We start from the raw sequence: 20,106 nt of genomic DNA, 5'->3' as shown, positions 1-20,106 counted from the left end.
ATAATGCGCTAACCAATGCGCTTAAATTTCACGATAACTGCTTGGAAGCCTTTATAGTTGCTAGCAACTCTATTTTATTTAGTTTTGCCATAAATTACCCACTTTGTGAATTCATTTAGGGCCTTTCATTTTCATATACTGTACACAGCTTCCAAATGAAGCATTTCTGTGTCTCCAAATAATAATAATAATAATAATAATAATAATAATAATAATAATAATAATAATAATAATGTCTTTATTTTTATATAGCGCCTTTCATAGTGGACCACCATCACAAAGCGCTTTACAGAGGTAGGCTGTGAACTGTGCATTATACGCAGAGTCACTTACAATAGAACACTGATTTAACATCTCATCCGCAGGATGGAGCACAAGGAGGTTAAGTGACTTGCTCAGGGTCACACAGTGAGTCAATCAGTGGCAGAGGTGGGATTTGAACTGGTCACCTTCTGGTTACAAGCCCTGGACTTTAACCACTGGACCACACCGTCTCCTAGGCCTATTAAATGTTTAATAGTACAGTGAGGGATTTGATCACAAAGATCAACCTGTAATTAATCCTTGGCATGAGAACTATGATAAAACATCAATGGATATAATGTTATGCATCTTTAATGATGTTGTGTTTTTCTTTAATATGTATTATTGTAAATAGCAGGGTTGCAAATCGTTTTTGAAAATTGGTGTTAAACTGTTTTGAAAGTTTAGCACCAGAGAGCCAACGGGTGCTAAATTATCAAACCCTGACCTAATCATGCCCCCCCTCACAACTTCCCACACGACACAAACTTTCTCTCCTGTGTATGTGGATGAGAGTGGGGGGGTCATGTGAGTAGTCCAGACCGAATGAGAAACTATCATCATCTGTGGTTGCTAAGGAATAAGAATGTAATGTTGCAGGCGCCATAGCGCCAAATTTGCACTCCTGGATAGTGTGCTTGTTGTCCAGGAAGTTTGAGTTCAAGGGTTTTTTAAAGTGACCGCTCACTTTATCATTTGGAATCAGATGTTCAAGTTAACATTAATGGATTGTCATGTTAAATTGAAATGTACATAGTCACAATCACAATCATATTCAGCAGTTACTGTCAATTCTCTTATTTACAGTTATGCATTTTCAGGGTTGGTGAGTAACACAGTACATTTAATGCATTACTGTAATCAGAGTTTTTTGTAACTTTTAACTGTAATGATTCCTTTTCAGATAGGTAACAAAATGTGGAAACGCATTAACTTTTATGTGAAAAAATAACCTAGCATATGCACTACATGGAAATCAGAAAGCACTTCAACAGCACGAGTGAAACAATAAATGTCACATGAACGTGTTTTTCATATCATCGTTAGAGGAAGGAACAAGCGGGGAATAGCTGGGCCTTCAAATAATATTTCTAGCTGAAGCCTAACCAAACCAAACCAAATATATATGTGTGTGTGTGTGTGTATATATATATAAAATCTTATATATATATATATATATATATATATATATATATATATATATATATATATATATATATATATATATATACATACAGTACTGTGCAAAAGTTTTAGGCAGGTGTGAAAAAATGCTGTAAAGTAAGAATGCTTTCAAAAATAGACATGTTAATAGATTATATTTATCAATTAACTAAATGCAAAGTGAGTGAACAGAAGAAAAATCTAAATCAAATCCATATTTGGTGTGACCACCCTTTGCCTTCAAAACAGCATCAATTCTTCTAGGTACACTTGCACAAAGTCAGGGATTTTGTAGGCATATAGTCAGGTGTATGATTAAACAATTATACCAAACAGGTGCTAATGATCATCAATTCAATATGTAGGTTGAAACACAATCATTAACTGAAACAGAAACAGCTGTGTAGGAGGAATAAAAGTGGGTGAGGAACAGCCAAACTCAGCTAACAAGGTGAGGTTGCTGAAGACAGTTTACTGTCAAAAGTCATACACCATGGCAAGACTGAGCACAGCAACAAGACACAAGGTAGTTATACTGCATCAGCAAGGTCTCTCCCAGGCAGAAATTTCAAGGCAGACAGAATTGGCAGAAAACAGTGGGACCCTGGTACACCCATCTACTGTCCGGAGAAGTCTGGTCAGAAGTGGCCTTCATGGAAAACTTGCGGCCAAAAAGCCATACCTCCGATGTGGAAACAAGGCCAAGCGACTCAACTATGCACGAAAACACAGGAACTGGGGTGCAGAAAAATGGCAGCAGGTGCTCTGGACTGATGAGTCAAAATTTGAAATATTTGGCTGTAGCAGAAGGCAGTTTGTTCGCCGAAGGGCTGGAGAGCGGTACACGAATGAGTGTCTGCAGGCAACAGTGAAGCATGGTGGAGGTTCCTTGCAAGTTTGGGGCTGCATTTCTGCAAATGGATTTGGGGATTTGGTCAGAATTAATGGTCTCCTCAATGCTGAGAAGTACAGGCAGATACTTATCCATCATGCAATACCATTAGGGAGGCATCTGATTGGCCCCAAATTTATTCTGCAGCATGACAACGACCCCAAACATACAGCGAAAGTCATTAAGAACTATCTTCAGCGTAAAGAAGAACAAGGAGTCCTGGAAGTGATGGTATGGCCCCCACAGAGCCCTGATCTCAACATCATCGAGTCTGTCTGGGATTACATAAAGAGAGAGAAGCAACTGAGGCTGCCTAAATCCACAGAAGAACTGTGGTTCGTTCTCCAAGATGATTGGGCCAACCTACCTGCCGAGTTCCTTCAAAAACTGTGTGCAAGTGTACCTAGAAGAATTGATGCTGTTTTGAAGGCAAAGGGTGGTCACACCAAATATTGATATGATGTAGATTTTTCTTCTGTTCACTCACTTTGCATTTTGTTAATTGATAAATATAAACTATTAACATGTCTATTTTTGAAAGCATTCTTACTTTACAGCATTTTTTCACACCTGCCTAAAACTTTTGCACAGTACTGTGTATATATATATGTAAAATGTAAACTGTGCTTGAGAAGTAACTATTTGTAACTGTACCTATAACTAGTTACATTTTTTAAAAGTAATAAGTTACTGTAACTAGTTACAATTGTGTTCGAGTAACTTGGAACCGTAACTGATTTGCTTTTTCAAAGTAACTTCCCTACACTGTGTATGCTACAGTTAGGTTCAATTGTGTAAAACACATGGCGTGGAGAAAGTAATTCTGATTGTATGGCATGATTTAGTATGAACTAAATATGCTGTCAAGTTATTCATATTATTAGCTTTCAGAGGTATAGTTCCACTCTTACTGAGAGGACTTGAACTAATATCTGAACTGAGAAAAAAAAGGATGTGTGGTGTCCTGGGGTTTGTCAAGTTGCAGTTTTCGTCTCTCCCTTGTGGCTCACAACAGTGACTTCATTTTTTTTTTTCAGGAACTGTCAGCCAGACTACTGTCCATCCATAGTGACCAAGACCTGATTGTTATCACATTCAAAACATTTGAAGAAATCTGGAAATTTTCAACATACCACTCACTTGGTAAAGTAAATAGTTTTGAAAGTTTTTTTTTTTCTGAGTATACAGTATGTTACATTAAGTGTAGGCAATTGTACCTACCCTGTCAATAATTATTACAGTACATTAAATCATTTCAACCTCTGATCCAGTCCTGTAGTGAAGAACCTATTAAACGTGGAACAGGTTTGTTCTCCTGGACTGGAGCTGCCTTCCCCTGTGGCAGACGAAATAGTGTGTTGAGGAAGGAACCGGCCAAAACGTTTGTCTCGTTGACTTAGTTTCTTATACTGCAGTACAATATTCAAGATTGAATCCTTCAATGATGTGTTCCTTGGAGTGTTCTTCATGCAATTGTGCAACATATAAAGCTGGATTGTACTGCTAAACTAAACAGAGCACTATCCACAACCAAAGCAACGTTTAATACTAGAATATAGAATATACATGTTTGCTACAACTATACAGCTACTCTCCACCTTTTTCTGGTTTTGCTTTGTCGATGTTGGTAAAATGAACTACTGTTTTCTCAAATTGGGTTTGTATTGTATCAGGTTTTGTTGGCCACTGCATGGAGAATTTGCTGCTGGACCAAGCCTTTTGGTTACATCACCTTGATGAAGAGGATGCTTGGATTAATGTCCTTATAGACGAAGAGTCTTTAAGTTCAATGTATCGAGGTATCATGATGCAGGAAGGTAAAAAAAAAAATACTTCAAAATTCCTACCAAATTATTTTTGGTTTATGTATTTTACACTAATGTGACCAGTACATGACTGTCTTAATATTCCCTTGTCTCCAGTGCCTCTCATGACAAGTTCTCTTGTAAATGCTTTTTCCCACAGCAACAGCGCACATTTGCCAAGGGACTTTGTATCCATCATATAATTGTTATCAGTTGTTATGAACTGTTATTTTTTTAAAGCCTTACACTTATTGCTTTGCAGTATTCTTTTTCCACTATGAATCGTGTTTGAGGTTTCTTTTTTTTCAGGAACTTACTTTGCAAGGTGCATTGCGGAACAGAGTTACGACAGCTCTTCCTCAGGCAGTGAACTGACCCTGCAGCACAATGATATAGTTATCGTTGAGCCCCTTTCCTCTGGATCCTCCTGGACTGCGCAGTCATTGGTTGATGGCACGAGGGGCGTTATTTCTAAATCTGCGCTGGAACCAGTCGGTTCATTTCATCAGTAAGGAGACTTGTTTGGTTCCACACTGTGTGTTTTCATTTAACATGCTACCTTGTAATCTTGTCTTGTTAAATGAACAGTTTAAGGAGCAAAATAATGCCATGGTCACCAGCAGCTTGGGTTTAAATCTGTCTCACAGGTCACAAGGGAAATTAGGTTTCTGGTCTCAATTGAGCTTCTAGTGGACATTAATAAACATCACAAAACAGCCATGCAATTTTCCTGGGAGACCAACTGCTGCTTAACCAATTTTCTGCTGTACTGTTACATAATTATCAGGGCTGCTTTACTTGAGGAATAATTGCTTTGCTTAGGCATGTAATGAGGAAATAATGGAACCCCAGATTCAATAGAGAGCGGCTGAGGGCATTATTTGAGCGAGGGAGTTCTGTTATTACAGAGTAAAACGTCTTAGTATTACTTCTTGGAATTAGCACTATCATACTCCATCTTCTTAAATGTATTTATTTATTTACCTTTAAGAGCAGGACTTGTTTGTGAGCAGGGTTTCATCATTAAGGAGTGTCATACATTAGTGTCATTTTTCAGTCGTGCTGTATTTTCAGTTCCGTTATTGAATAATAACAGGAAGGCTGACCCCCATAGAAAACAGTCTGAGAGTAGTGTTAATGTAATTCATTCATCAGTGTGATTGTCAGTTTGTTTTCTTTACTTGAGGAAAAACTTCAAATCTAACACTGATCTTTTTTTTTTTTTTTTTAGATGGTTTCTTAAAACCTACACAGAAAGCATTTGGATGTGCAGCAACAGTGTGCAGTTTGATTTTCCCTTTCAGATAGGTAAGGAGTTTATCTGACTATACAATATGTTTTTAGGCCAATCACACACACACACACACACACACACACACACACACACACACATATATGTATATGTGGTCGGGATCTGGGACTAAAATGTTGGGGGGGGGCAAAAAAATAAAACATGATATAAACAATGTTGGACTTCTTAATCATGTGTTACTTCTGAATGTACAAATATGTACTGTTTTCACCCTTCTGTCTGCAGTGCAAGCTACATCATGAAGGACTACAGAGCAGGTACCTGTGGGACGAAACATTGCCATGTTGGTGATGTTTGTGTATCCATCTAACTAAGGCCAAATAGCAAAAATCTGAGTATGTTAACATTAGCAGCCTTCTTACCTAGTTAATGAAGAAGAAGACGGCGTCCGCTCGCCATCAAGGATCGGTACAGCTTTGATTCAAAGTAATCCATCCATCTTTCTTTCTTTTCAAGATTTTTACTGAATACAGCCAGCTCTGCTGTCAATTCCTCCTTACAAATGCCGTAGTTTTCGCAAATTAAATCCAAATGAGACTCCTCCATGCTTTTAGAAGATGTTGTCAGTATGCTGTTTAGCATTCTCCTTAAATGTTTATTTTATTTCTTTTGCAGTTTTATCCAAAATTGCAAATAGAACTTCGGTTCTGTAAAAATCTTGAACCTCTTCGGTTCCATTTACAGGACTTCCACCGAACTTGGCTTGGATAAGTCTTTGCCTTGGCAACTGCGGGCCTTGGTAGTTATTCTGAGCGCAGATGCCACTTGCATACCTCCACAACTGCAAGAAAAAATCTTCAGTTCTCATTGACACTATTGTTTCCAGAGTAGCGCGAGCCATGTCCTTAACAGAAGCATAGTTGAGGATGGAGGACTGCAAAGCTTTAGAAAGCATGTTGCACTGTGTTAGAACTCAACACATCAGAAGGCAAGGGAACAGAAAGTGAAAGTTGGTAATCGATGGCATTATACCATTCGCTTGGCCTCCCCGTCCAGCGTCATTATACCATTGGCTTGTCCGCCTCGTCCAGCATCATTATACCATTGGCTTGACCACCTCGTTCAGCATCATTATACCATTGGCTTGACCGCCTCGTTCAGCATCATTATATCATTGGCTTGACCGCCTCGTCCAGCATCATTATACCATTGGCTTGACCGCCCCGTCCAGCATCATTATACCATTGGCTTGACCGCCTCGTTCAGCATCATTATACCATTGGCTTGACCGCCCCGTCCAGCATCATTATACCATTGGCTTGACCGCCTCGTCCAGCATCATTATACCATTGGCTTGACCACCTAGTCCAGCATCATTATACCATTGGCTTGACCGCCCCGTTCAGCATCATTATACCATTGGCTTGACTGCCTTGTCCAGCATCATTATACCATTGGCTTGACCGCACTGTCCAGCATCGTTATACCATTGGCTTGACCGCCTCGTCCAGCATCATTATACCTTTAGCTTGACCACCCTGTCCAGCATCATTTTCAGAAATAACAGCCAAAGCAGCAACAACTTGTTCAAAATTATCAAGGCTTTTCAACGCTTCAGAACGGCAACTCCATTTTGTGTCACTAAGCGATTTTAAAGTTGTAGCCTGTCCATAAAAATCACCTTTCAGCAAAGCTTCACAAATGGCATGGTGTTTAGATGATCCCTCAGTAAAGGTGTGTAGCGAAGACACATTGCTCATCATATGCCGAATTGCCGTTACGGTGCTACATACACCCACAATACACAGATTCAGGATATGCTTGTAACAGTGCACATACATTGCCAAGGGGTTTTCTTTTAAAATACAAGAGGCAACACCACTGTAACGCCCTCCCATATTTGCTGCCCGTCGTAACACTGGGCTCTTAGCTTCACTATAAGAGATGATGATATGCTTTTCAGGAGCAGCATTAATGATTCACCGTCTATTTTTGTTGTTCAGTGGAATCCTACAAGCGATTCCTGCACTGTACAGTCGCTGCCAACGTATCCGAGTACAACTGCAACCTGTTCATGTCTACTTATATCCTGTGTTTCATCAGCCATTAAAACGAACATACCTGCATTTCATACTCGCTGTGCTATTTCACTTGTTGAGTGGTCTTTCATTATTGAAATCAGCTCGTTCTGATGCTTGCCTTGAACCTAACTAAACGATTTGTCATGCCTTTTAAAGAAACATTCATTTAGGGGGTTGTCGTTTGCTCTCACTTCCATTAACTTTGCCCCAATTAGAAGACTGTGCAGTAGAGGTCTTCACGGGTCTACCCGGACCCGAGGACCCGAGACCCGACCCGTACCGAACAGGTTTTCGGGTGGAAAATTGTCACGCAACGGTCGGGTCTGGTCGGGTCCAATTTTGTTTACTCAGTAATACACAAACTGTCCATTACTGTTAAAGAGCTCTCTTTGGTACTAAAAGTAATTGTTTATAATTCATGTTGCGTGGATTGGCTTCCCCCAGTAACACATGACATGGCTTGCAGAGCGCAGCAGCAGACACATGACCCATATCGAAGATGTTTCTTTTAGATCATTCTTAAAAGTCAGAGTAATTGATTTGTTTATGAAGGATGTGAAAGAAACTTAAGAAAAACGAATTCCAAGAACAAAAGCTCACAGAAAAATGCAAGCCTGCAGTGTGGGAATCATCTGTTGTTATTGTGGGCAAAGAAGGAAAACAAGTTTTGCAAAACACAAATTTTACATGTCAGTTCCATTTGCTCTTGTGTTAAGTTTGTAATAAAATCACGCATTTACGAGATCGTGCTTCAGTTCATTTGATTTTCAGATTATGTATTTATCTTTGTATCTTTTACACAAACATGTTATATATTTAGTTTTACAGTCCTCTCTGTAGGTTCATGATGGAATAACTGACTGGATGACTGGAAAAAACACTGCTTTAATACTGTATCTAGTCAGTGCATATACTAAGCTGGGGAAAGGAAAAGCGTTCCAAGAATTTTACATACCGGATCGGGTAAATAATTGTCGGTTCATGGTCGGGTCAGTTTGATTTATTTGGACCTATCAAGACCTCTACTCTGCAGTCTTATCATGGCCATGCAGTGCAATACCGGCACGTCCACAGAAAATGTAACTTTGGCACACAGCTTTCAAGTATTGCCTGTTTTCCTCAACTTGTCTGTCATGTTCCGTATTTATTTTAGTAACACTACCAGTCTTTTGGGAATCTCTGTAAGCAGAAAGCTTCACAGCTGCAGAAACATGACAAGTGCTTTTTTGGTGATTGTTACATTTTTCAGTTGCCTTTTTCCAATTACAAATCCTTTTGTACGAAAGGTTTCCTCAGTGCACCCACCTCCACTAAATGCATGGCAAAGGAAACATAATGCTTGATTCAGTGCTGGACTATATTCAAGCCAAGTGTAGGTTACTTACCACTCTTTTCTAAACTTCCTCCCTCCTCTCACTGGGAATTGAAGTATGTGGTTGGTAGGATCCATTTTCAATAAATCTGACAGTATTTTCAAGCCCATGAAACAGACCCCTTCCCGTAGGCTCCAGTGCTTGGCCTTTATGTTGCATTCATGTCCAGCTCTGACACGGGGGCTTCACTTTCTTCTATGAGCGGCACAGCAGAGGTTTCTGGTTCTTCTTCACATTGAAGACTGTCACTGTAATTAGTAATTTTACTATGTTTCGGGAAATATGAATCCACTGTATAAGTGTGTTTAGCCATGCTTAAATAACCAGTACTTGTAAGCGACAGAAAACACAGTTACTCGAGAACGTTTTCATAACCCTTCCCATTGGACAGGAGTTAGGTTACCGCGAAAAGAGACAATACTGCTGTTTATACAGGTAGTCTTTGTTTCGCCATCTAGTGGTAAATCAAAATAACTACATGTGAATTTCATATAATTATTCTACAATACTTTTTTTCTTCTAAACTGTATCTTCCTATTCCTCACCTATATATACACTGGAATCCCGCTAGTGTGTGTATATATGTATATATATATAGATGGTCCCTGTGCATACATGCGGGAACTCATGACATCTAGTGGTCAACCCATTACACTGCAGGGAACAAAGCTTTCATTCTCAAACTAACACACTGATTCTGAAGCACTTCACCACATTAATCATATTGGTCCGCTTTTAAGAATCATCCGCTTGTAAGAATCAAATCATCCGGGACGGATTTCATTCTTATGAACGGAGTGCACTATATATATATATATATATATATATTATATATATATATATATATATATATATAATATATATATATATATAGTCTATCGGAGCCCAGCACACAGTCACGCTAAAGAATCAAGAAGTGCAGTTAACATATTTATTCACTGGTGAAATACAAGTTGCTGCAGTCCACTGTTTTGTCATTTAAATATTTTCACAAAACAAACATTAAACTTTAAAGCTACAGTCAGTGCAAAAGCACATCATGAAAAAACACATATGTAGGTGAAAAACACTAGAATAAAAGTCGCTACATTTATAAACTTTAAAAACACGTGAAATTTTCGGTCCTCTAAAGTAAATGGCTTTACCTATTCTCTGGAAGTAAGAAATTGGGGTGTCCAGTGTGAAAACACAACATGAAATAATAAATGAATGTAGCATCCAAAGTAGCACTATAGCAATAAAATGTTCCAAGAGTTTCAGGCTGTTAGTGTCCAAAAAAAAATAAATCCAAACTATGGATTGTAGCGTAACAATAGGAAAGCGGAGTTTGTGTCAAACTCTTCGTCATCTGAACCTTCATCACTGATGATGCAAGCAATTGTCTGAATCATTAATGCACAGAGCAACTACTTCGAGGCAGTTTTTTCTATTCACGTAAGCCGCGATAGTTCCCCTCAGGCATTATTTGCGCATGGATATTAAAATTAATTGAATTGAATTGAATATTAAACAATATACATGATCTAATTAGTGATTAAGTAATAATTGTCCTGCGTCATTGGAAGTCATAGACTTTCAAGGAAATAGTTTGTATTAACCTTGATATTATTTTGCTATTCCAGCTGTGGGCTCTTGTTTTGCATCTGTTTATTCTAAAGGCAATGGACCAGATGAACTTGCCTTCCAAACTGGAGACTCAATTGAAATTGTGGGGTTTCTTGTTTCGTGCTTGGAGTGGTTTGTGGGGAAACATGCAGATTCTGGAAAGATTGGACTGGTAAAGACAAGGGATGTGAAGCCAAGTGATTCTGTTTGTCAGTAAGTATATCTTTTTTCTGAGTGAATGTGGGGAACTCATATTTACACAGGTCTAAATGCAAATGAAAACTAGATATGCTAAACCTTTCACCAATATTGGATGAATCTGTGTGGCAGGAAGTTATTACACTCACTATATATGTAGGCCAAGATCATTGTTCTCACACCTGATTGGCTGAGCTGTTGAAGGCCACATTTTGGAAACCATTTGTGCCATCGGTTAGACAGTGTTTAGAAGTTGTCAATGAGCCTAGGGGCTGATTTGATCCCACAGTATAGCCAACCAGAATAAGCCACAGCTGGATTTTACAGTATTGGGGAATCTCCTGGGATTTCTCCTAAAAATAAGTGGTTGATCAAATGAACCCCATAGTTACAGATTGAATAACCACTTTTATTTCTTAGGTCGACAGAAGTATTCATAAATGAAGACGAGAAATCAATTTTTAAATTCCAAGAAGAATGTTTTAGAGAAGACTCTATTACTTTGCTAAAGAAGATGTCACAAACTGACATTGGAACTGTCTACAAAATGGGTATGTGAAAAGTGCAAATAACATGCCCCTAAGGCATGGAAACATTTTAAACATAGTGCTTGGTGTAGTCAGATTTCAGTACTGTATTACTGACCTATTGCAACAGTGGTACACATCAAACAGCCTGGGTTACAGTGATGGTAGTGTTTTCCATTTGCTATTATACTGGACTAAAGGCAAACTTATAATGTTTTTTTTATTTTTTTATTCTGCAGACAAGCTAGGACCACTGGGTTCTGCGAGAATGTTGCCTCAAGGTAAGGTTGTTATGGAGTTTTATACTATACCATAATCTTTTGTGCATTGTGTGTACTATGCAAACTGCAGGAAGGCACATATGACTTTCTATATAATATATGTGTCATAGGCATTGGAGTTTAGAAGGGGTTCTGCAGAAATTAAATAATTCCCATGTCACTGACCTAAAACGCAAATTGCTTATGTCAGCTTTAAAGTTGCTTCAGCTGCTTTGTTCTGCATTAAAAAAGAAAAAATGTTGAAACTACATTTACTAGTACTGGCACATTTGGTCTGTCAATATTCTGAGGACCAGGTGTTTTATGAGACACATTTTAAGTGTCTTTATGTTTACTGAGATTTTATGACTGAATGTTTGTTGTTTTCTATATGATAGATTGTAAGAGAACATACTGTTTTGCTTTTACAATGTATGACAGGGCAGGGGGAGGTTGAATCATCACTGTTTATTTATACTTGTCATTGGTCCTTAATTGTGGCAAATAAATTGTATAATTTAGTATTTATATCTGTTTTTTTTTAGAAACGCAAAGCATGGTGAGTGACCAAGAAAGAAGGGAGCTGAAGGACAAAAGAAGTATTTCAGTGGAACGGAAGGAACCTCAGACGAGCGCATCCCTTAGTGAGGATGAGGATGTTATATCTATCAGGAGCCACCCTCAGCCATCAGGACCAGGAGAGCCTTGCTTCTTCATCAGCAATTCAGAGGAAAATCCCAGCGCAGAGGAATTCCAGCCCCTACTCGAGTTCCTCAACAGCTTAGAGTACAAACCAGAATTCAGGAACCTCTATGACTTCTCCTTCGCTTTTCTCAATTCCACCTTTCACGGATACTCGGAGGAGGAGGAGCTGGTGTGTTATCTGGGCTTGGCCAGGGAGACAGCAAGAAAGAAAAAGATGCTTTGGGCTCAGACGAGAGTCTGTTTTCTCTTGGGGAAGCTGTGTGCCAAGAAATGTAAGTTTTCTCAAGCCAGGGTTTACTTTGAAGAGGCTCTGAGTGTCGTCAAAGAGGATTTCATGGATATGTTTTTGTTAATTGCTGTGAACACAAACTTAGCAGCCATCTACCTGAAGCAAAAGAACAAGGAGAAATGTTCAGCCATTTTCGAGCGTATTGCTGCACTGCTAATGGGAATTCCCAACTACATTTGCAGCACAGAAATGGAGTCTGAGATCTTAAAGTACATTTTGAAGAAGACTGTCTTGGCTCAGAACAAACTTGCTGAGGCAAGAACCTGCTTTCTCTTAGCGAAATTCTATAGTAAACGTAACGAGAATGACCGGGCTTTACCATTCATTGAAAGACTTCAGTTGCTTACCAAAGAGTTGTCCATACGTATCAGGACAATGCCCAGTGACTACTACTTAACTTTAGGGAAGCTGTATGGTGAGAAATATCTTCCACACCTTGCAGTTAGCTGTGTAAAACATGCTGCTTTACATTCCAGCAGTACGCTTACTGACTGTTTAATTGGCATTAACTTTGTGTTGAAAAATGCTTCAAGGCTGTATGGTATGGGAAGAGCTGGTGTAGTGATTCCAACTCAGGTTGGACCTTACCTCAAACGAGCACTTACTTTCTTCAGTAACAAAGGAGAGCAAGCGCATTGCCGGACTATCTGCCTGTGTTTATCACAGCTGTACCAGCATCATAAGATGTTTAATAAAGCTATCTGTTACTTGCTTAATGCCATAAATTCTGAGTCTTGGACTAGCTCAGTTGATGCAACTGATACTCTGATTTCCCTTGCATGGTTACACATTTTAAATTACCAATATGAAAAGGCTTTGGATATCTTAAACTCCATATTGGATACGTCACCTTCAAGCTGTACGCCTCTCCAACAAGGTGCTGTTTACAACATGCGTGCCATCGCCCTGAGACACGTCAAGGATGTAAGGCAAGCAGCCGAGAGTCTTCAGAAAGCTCTGTACATTTGTGAAGAGCAAGACTTCAAACATAACCGGGCTATTGTACAGGCTAACTTTGGGTTCCTGTGTGTGTTTGCCAAGGCAACGTGTCTAGCAGAGACCAGCCTCGTGAAGTCTGTAAAGCTTTTTTCTGAACTGCAGGATGCCGCCCATGATATCAGTTTTATAACCGTCTTGCTTGAGCTTGGCCAGTATTACATCGGCCAAAATCAAAAAGAGAAAGGGCCGTTTTATTACGAATGGGCATTTCTCATCGCAATCATGGCAAACCATGCTGATTGTAAGTATAGTTTTTTTAACTTTTTTATTTGTGTATTTGAACCTTTGGAACCACGTTAATTACAGAACAAAACCAATATTATACAATATATGTAATGGGCTTTTTGATGTTTGAAAAAAAAAAAAAAATTATATATATATTTATATATATATATATATATATATATATATATATATATATATATATATATATATATATATATATATATATATATATATATATATATATGGTTAATTTGTAAAGTTAGTCATTTTATAAAGACCAAGGAAATGTACATTCATTTATAGAATAGCTTATTAACTGATAAAGTTACTGGTAAATGTACAAAGAAATGTTTTTTTCTTAACGGGCTGCACAGCAGGGTTCAGATACCTACACCACTAGATATTTCCGGGATATTTTTATTTCTCATAATTTATTAAAATACGGGCCAAAGAAGAGAGTAGCAACATATTTAATTACAGTAAAAGTCTCTTGTGGTGTTTTGAAAATATTTCTATTTCACAAGTATAAAATACATGTTTTGTTGTCTGAGTTCTGTCAGCATAATCTGCTGTCAAACTTCATGATTTCACCTTTGCTTGACAGACTGACTCATCCACGGATTTGCTTAGATCAAATGTATTTTCTTTCAAGTTTAAGTTCTGGTTGGCTGGGCTTTGGAAGCCTCTGTTAGGAACCTGTTGAGTGACTTTCACAAATCTTTGCATGTACACTTGTTTCAAGAAGTTATTCAGTACGGAAATGTAGGGCATGGTACGTCAGTCTGTCATACGTTTTCTTTCATACATTTTAAGCTATATCTTGAATTTTAATTTAAACTTGATTGGGAATTTTAATAAACTGCGCTACTACTGTCCATGGAGACCACATGACTGGAGAAAAGCATTCAGGCCAGGTTTTAATAGTGTTATTTATACTCTTCACTTGGGGTACAGTATGTTTGCTTGACTGAAAAAAAAGAAATATATTTACTGTATATAAAATATATTCAGTACATTTTAATTTCAATATATTTCAGAAACCCACTTCTTAGTCTGCGGTCAGTAAGATTTTAAATGTTGTAGCTTGTCTGTTATTTATCTTATAACTTGTAGTAAATGTGACTTGTAATCATAATAATAGCTTGATGGTGTTATTGACTGCTGAAACATGGTACTCATTGCTGAATTGTGCCGTTCCTGTTTAGGCCAGATCCAAGCCACTCAGCTGCTGTGTCATTTCTACAGAACAGTGTCCCAAAACGAGGCTCAGTGCATCATCTACAGCGAGCACCTGCTGGCCTTGGCTCGAAAGACAGGAGACAAGAAACTGGAGGGGGAGATACTGGAGAGCATTAGCCAGCTGTACTTCAGTTTGGGGACTGAAAGGTGAAGGAGGTTTATGTTGTGTGGCAGTGGGGAAGGCGCAAATATGCCAAATCACAAATGTTGATATCACATTTTACTTTTTGAATCCACCTGTGTACAAGGAGAGTCAGTCTGTCTTTCTTTGTTTTATGTAGTGTATTTGGAGGCTGTAATCTGGGGAAAAAAAAGTGATAAACGTGTTAAGCTGGGAACCGGCTTTTTCTCATGCGTTGCCAGTTGTGCTCAATGCATTTTTGAAGTGAACACCCAAATACTTATTTTTCCCTAAAAGCAGGGTGTACTTACAAGCCTTGAAAACACATTTCTATGACATTTCTGGTAGCAATAGACTGCACACATGTGCCGCTAACCCCTCCAGCGCACTCTGAGCATCTGTATAGGAATAGGAAACACACCTATTCTATTAATGGGCAGCAGTGTGGAGTAGTGGTTAGGGCTCTGGACTCTTGACTGGAGGGTCATGGGTTCAATCCCTGGTAGGGGACACTGCTACTGTACCCTTGAGCAAGGTACTTTACCTAGATTGCTCCAGTAAAAACCCAACTGTATAAGGGTAATTGTATGTAAAAAATAATGTGATATCTTGTAACAATTGTAAGTCGCCCTGGATAAGGGCGTCTGCTAAGAAATAAATAATAATAATAATAATAATAATAATGTGCAGGTGGTTTGTAATTGTGCACAATTTAGCACTGCACCCCTGACTAACTTAAATAAAAACGGACAGTATACATTTGGATTATAGACTACTAATGATAATACGAATTTGCGAGAATTGACTGTCCTCCTGTAAGTATCAGAACTTGTCAATGCTGCACCATGACCTATTTTGTGTTAATTGTCTAGGCTAAAAAAATATAATAATACAAAAAAAAAAGTTAAAATTATTTAGTTTCAATTTTAAATACTGGCAGTCTTTTACTCGCATTGCACACCAATGTGTACAATGCAGCAGCATGGTTTATTGTGTGTTACCGGTAGCCTACAGCAGGCTAAAGTAAAAATAAAGTGTGCTAGGTATTCATTTGATTTTACTGCTGTACTGTGTACTGTTTAGGCCTACTGTACAGATTTATATGTTTTACATAATGTAATGTGTAGCCTATTCAAAATACATTAGTGTTATTTCAGCACAATGATTTATACATTTAAAATACATTGAGCACTATAAATGTGTGCGATTTTATTGTATTTTTTTAAACCCGACACCTCCTAATGTCAGACAAACATGTCCGGTATAGTAAGGGGCTACTGAGTGATTATGAAAAGCCTTTTGATAAACAAATTTTGTATTTGGGGGGTGGTGCAGGCCCCACTATAGAACCTGATGGAATAAACTGACTTATTATTTATTCAAAATTAATGTGGCACCTCTCTTCAATGCTAGAGATCTCACTAACATTATGCAATAAATATTTAAATGAGTATGTTGCGTCTCTCTTCATTAACCTCTTTTCTCTTAGTACATACGACAAAATGTATACTTTGCGAACTGTCGCAACGAAAATTCAAATTGCAGTATGTTTGCGCTGCTACTGGCCCATCTTAGTACATCTACCCCATAATCTATTAAACCTGACACCTACTATATATTTAAATCGTACTAACTGATACATAAACCCCATTACTGCTAATGATTTTAATGTAACTGGTATTATGAATAGGTCATTTAAAATGATGTGTTTATTTTTATGTATATATATTTTTACCACCAAGTAAAAAGTTAGTAGTTAAACTACTCTATCTAAAAAAAATGCTTTTTATAATTTCTTATTTTTAAAAAATTCTAATTTGTATTTGTATTTTTGTAGAGCTTACAAATCTGCTCTGGAGTATACTAAGAGAAGCCTGGGAATATTTATAGACCTGAAGAAGAAAGAAAAAGAGGCCTATGCTTGGCTTCAGGCAGGGAAGATCTACCACACACTGAGGCAAAATGAGCTGGTGGACCTTTACATTCAGGTACAGTGTAGTGGTGTCTTGACGTATTAACAGACACGGTGTTGTCTTGGTTAAACACATGCATGTTAATGAAATTCCTTGCCGCTATTTTCTCAGGTTGCCCAGGACTCTGCTGTCAGCACCGGGGATCATTATTTTGCTCTGGAGCTTTTTGAAGCAGCAGGAGACGTGTTTTTCAATGGCTCCTGGGACAGAGACAAAGCAGTACTTTTCTATAGAGTAAGTATAAACAGGACTGTACCTCGCTTGAGTAATGCAGTCTATTTACACAAACATTAATAATTAAAAACAAATAGGAGTAACAACTGTTCATCAGGGACCATTTATCCTGACTGTGGAACAGCTGGCTCTTGGTTAGGCACCTGGTGAGCTCACGTGTGCAGGGCTGGCCTTTGTCCGCCAGGGGGCGGTAGTTTGCCAACATCTTCTGTTGAGCTCTGGGGTCTAAAGAGGCAATTGGCTTGCTCGTGGGATCGTGGGACGTCAATTATAATATCAAACTTGCATTACCACTGTATGTACAGTGCACACCACAGAAACTAAACGTTGTTCGACGCATTTTCACATGCTGCAGTAAGTGTGTTTTTTTTTATTTTTTGTGATTTAACTTAGCTTAAACTACTATGTAGTTTAAAATTAAGTATATTAGGTATAATATAATATAGGGAACGTTTTAACATTTGTATTTTGCATATTCATATTCGTATTCTGAGTGTTTGATTCTCTAGAATAGGTTAATAATTGTGCATGATCAGAAACCGAAAAAGAACATTTCAGCTAGGGAATCCCGTCATACTACACTAATGTTTTGGCTATAGTTAATGGGATCTTTGTGTGTTAAAAGCCCATTACAAATGTATAGTAACAGTAACTTTGATGAAGGATGCATGTTTCAGGACCGGGCACTTCCACTTGCCATCAAGACAGGAGCTCTGAAGATACAACTGAGGCTCTCCAACAAGCTAGTGGAGTTACTGCTAAACCTCAAGGCCTTTGGAGAAGCTGTTGAATATGCACAGACAGCCATGGCCATCAGCATCAGCTTTGGTAAAATAGCACTCATATTCTGGAAACGTAAACATGTAGGATTATGTTTTTTGATGTTATTAAAATATATTGGTTCATGTTTTGGCTCTATTTTAATTCCCTGTGTGTACTAAATTTATATATACAGGCAATTCCATCAATGTCCACCAGATGGCAGATGTAGTCTGTTTTTTTTTTTAACTATTCCAAGATGAATTATAAAAAAATGTCTTCTGTGTTTTTCTACTGGCCTTCTGGAAGCCAGCCATGAAAAATCACAAGGCAGTTGCCCATGAAACCCTCCCCCCCCCCCCAGTACTACTGAAGTTTTTATAACGGAAGAATAAAGATATGAAGACATTATTATATGTTGTTTATTTAAATACAAAAGTTTAGTTTAGTCACACAGAAATATAAGTCCTCTCTTTCATGAAAATGCAGTGCTCTGTTTGGCTTTCTTTTTACACAACATCACATGCATCTGATTTTAAATGGAGTTTGCCAATCTTCCTGTGACCACTGGCATCAAATTTCTGCAAAATGTCTGTTCTGGAGAGATGAATCTCATCTATGTGACAGTGCAGCAAGACCACAAAGCTGATCTTCAATCTGCACGTTATTTGCTGGAGTAGAAAGAAGTCTTAGTTAATCGACTTGTTTCACTTTTTAATAAAAATAGTCGGCAAAAAACATATTTAAAATCAGGTACATTTGCGAAAAATAAAACGCAAAAAACTTTAACTCTACATATAACCGAAATACTGATATTAAATTGAAATACAGACAGTACTAAACACATCCATCAAAGTAACTGTCTATATACATGCCACTCACGAAATGAGAGAAGTGGGGGGGCTACACAGAGACTCCACATAAGTAAACAGACACAATTTAAGCATACAGTATGTCGAACTGACCATTAATTATACCCCCAGTTTCAACTAGGAGGCTGTGTGGTCCAGTGGTTAAACAAAGGGGCTTGTAATGAGAAGGTCCCCGGTTCAAATCCCACCTCAGCCACTGACTCATTGTGTGACCTTGAGCAAGTCACTTAACCTCCTTGTGCTCCATCTTTCGGGTGAGACGTAGTTGTAAGTGACTCTGCAGCTGATGCATAGTTCACACACCCTAGTCTCTGTAAGTCGCCTTGGATAAAGGCGTCTGCTAAATAAACAAATAATAATAATAATAATAATTGTGTGTAGTGCAATGACAGTAAAAGATTTTGAAGAGCACAGAGGCTATATTAGATTGACTTTTTAATGTATGCACAACAAGGGATTAAATGCATTTTATTTTGCACCAAAGCAACATGTAAAAGAGCCTAACTAAATCATTATTAGTATGATTTTAACCGAGGCCCGTGCCTCACAGCTGGCTACGGTCTTGCAGGAGCACTGATATGCAGACTGTGATTATATTCTTTTTACTGACAGATGACCAGCTGAATGAGCGAGTGGCCTATCACAGGCTGGCCACTGTGTATCACTGCCTTGGACAGTGTGAGCTGGCTGAACACTATTACCTGAAAGCATTGTCCCTCTGCTCCTCTCCGCTGGAATTTGATGAAGAAACTCTGTATTACGTAAAGGTGTATCAAACACTCGGGGACATGCTATTCTATGAATTAAAGGTAAACTTTTTTGTAACGTCTATAGCACATTCTTTTAAGTAGCTTAACATTAATTAGGCTGCCATAGATATATGTAAGATCAAGACCAAGTGCCATCTAGTCACCTGCAACTTTGGATCAAGTTTAGTTTATTTTTCTGGCAATACACTGTTGTGGACTAGATAGACAGTGCTGTTTTATTTTTACTAATACAAGTATACTTTGGCTGATCTAGTGAACATTACTAACTTATTTAGTAGGGAACTAGAAGTGGAGAATAGGACCTTAACAGACTTACTCCCAGTTTATGGAATGATTTACCTGGTAATTATAAAGCTCCTTGATGTAAGATTATAATGTACGTGGTGTTCCCCTCCTCTGTGTACACGCATGATTGTAACTGTGGTGTTACCTGAAGTCCCTGGGACAGTCTTGGAAAGAA

The 20,106-nt window shown here is 38.3% G+C and overlaps 1 protein-coding gene across 1 annotated transcript in view; it reads left to right on the top strand.

Annotated features, from left to right (window-relative positions):
• Window positions 1–20,106, top strand: part of LOC117409339 (SH3 domain and tetratricopeptide repeat-containing protein 1) — a 28,076-nt gene that overhangs the window by 7,297 nt on the left and 673 nt on the right. Inside the window, exons 4-16 of the mRNA XM_034015224.3 lie at window positions 3,397–3,502; window positions 4,033–4,176; window positions 4,474–4,672; window positions 5,396–5,472; window positions 10,493–10,688; window positions 11,094–11,224; window positions 11,440–11,481; window positions 12,006–13,694; window positions 14,884–15,064; window positions 16,876–17,026; window positions 17,123–17,245; window positions 17,923–18,073; window positions 19,489–19,685. Of these exons, the coding sequence (XP_033871115.3) occupies window positions 3,397–3,502; window positions 4,033–4,176; window positions 4,474–4,672; window positions 5,396–5,472; window positions 10,493–10,688; window positions 11,094–11,224; window positions 11,440–11,481; window positions 12,006–13,694; window positions 14,884–15,064; window positions 16,876–17,026; window positions 17,123–17,245; window positions 17,923–18,073; window positions 19,489–19,685 (3,387 nt within the window). The remainder of the gene's footprint in view (window positions 1–3,396; window positions 3,503–4,032; window positions 4,177–4,473; window positions 4,673–5,395; window positions 5,473–10,492; window positions 10,689–11,093; window positions 11,225–11,439; window positions 11,482–12,005; window positions 13,695–14,883; window positions 15,065–16,875; window positions 17,027–17,122; window positions 17,246–17,922; window positions 18,074–19,488; window positions 19,686–20,106) is intronic.

The sequence above is a fragment of the Acipenser ruthenus genome, chromosome 2, assembly GCF_902713425.1.
Source record: "Acipenser ruthenus chromosome 2, fAciRut3.2 maternal haplotype, whole genome shotgun sequence".
Lineage (NCBI taxonomy): Eukaryota > Metazoa > Chordata > Actinopteri > Acipenseriformes > Acipenseridae > Acipenser > Acipenser ruthenus.
Note: the sequence above shows the minus strand (reverse complement) of the source record. Positions and strands in the feature narration are given on the sequence as shown.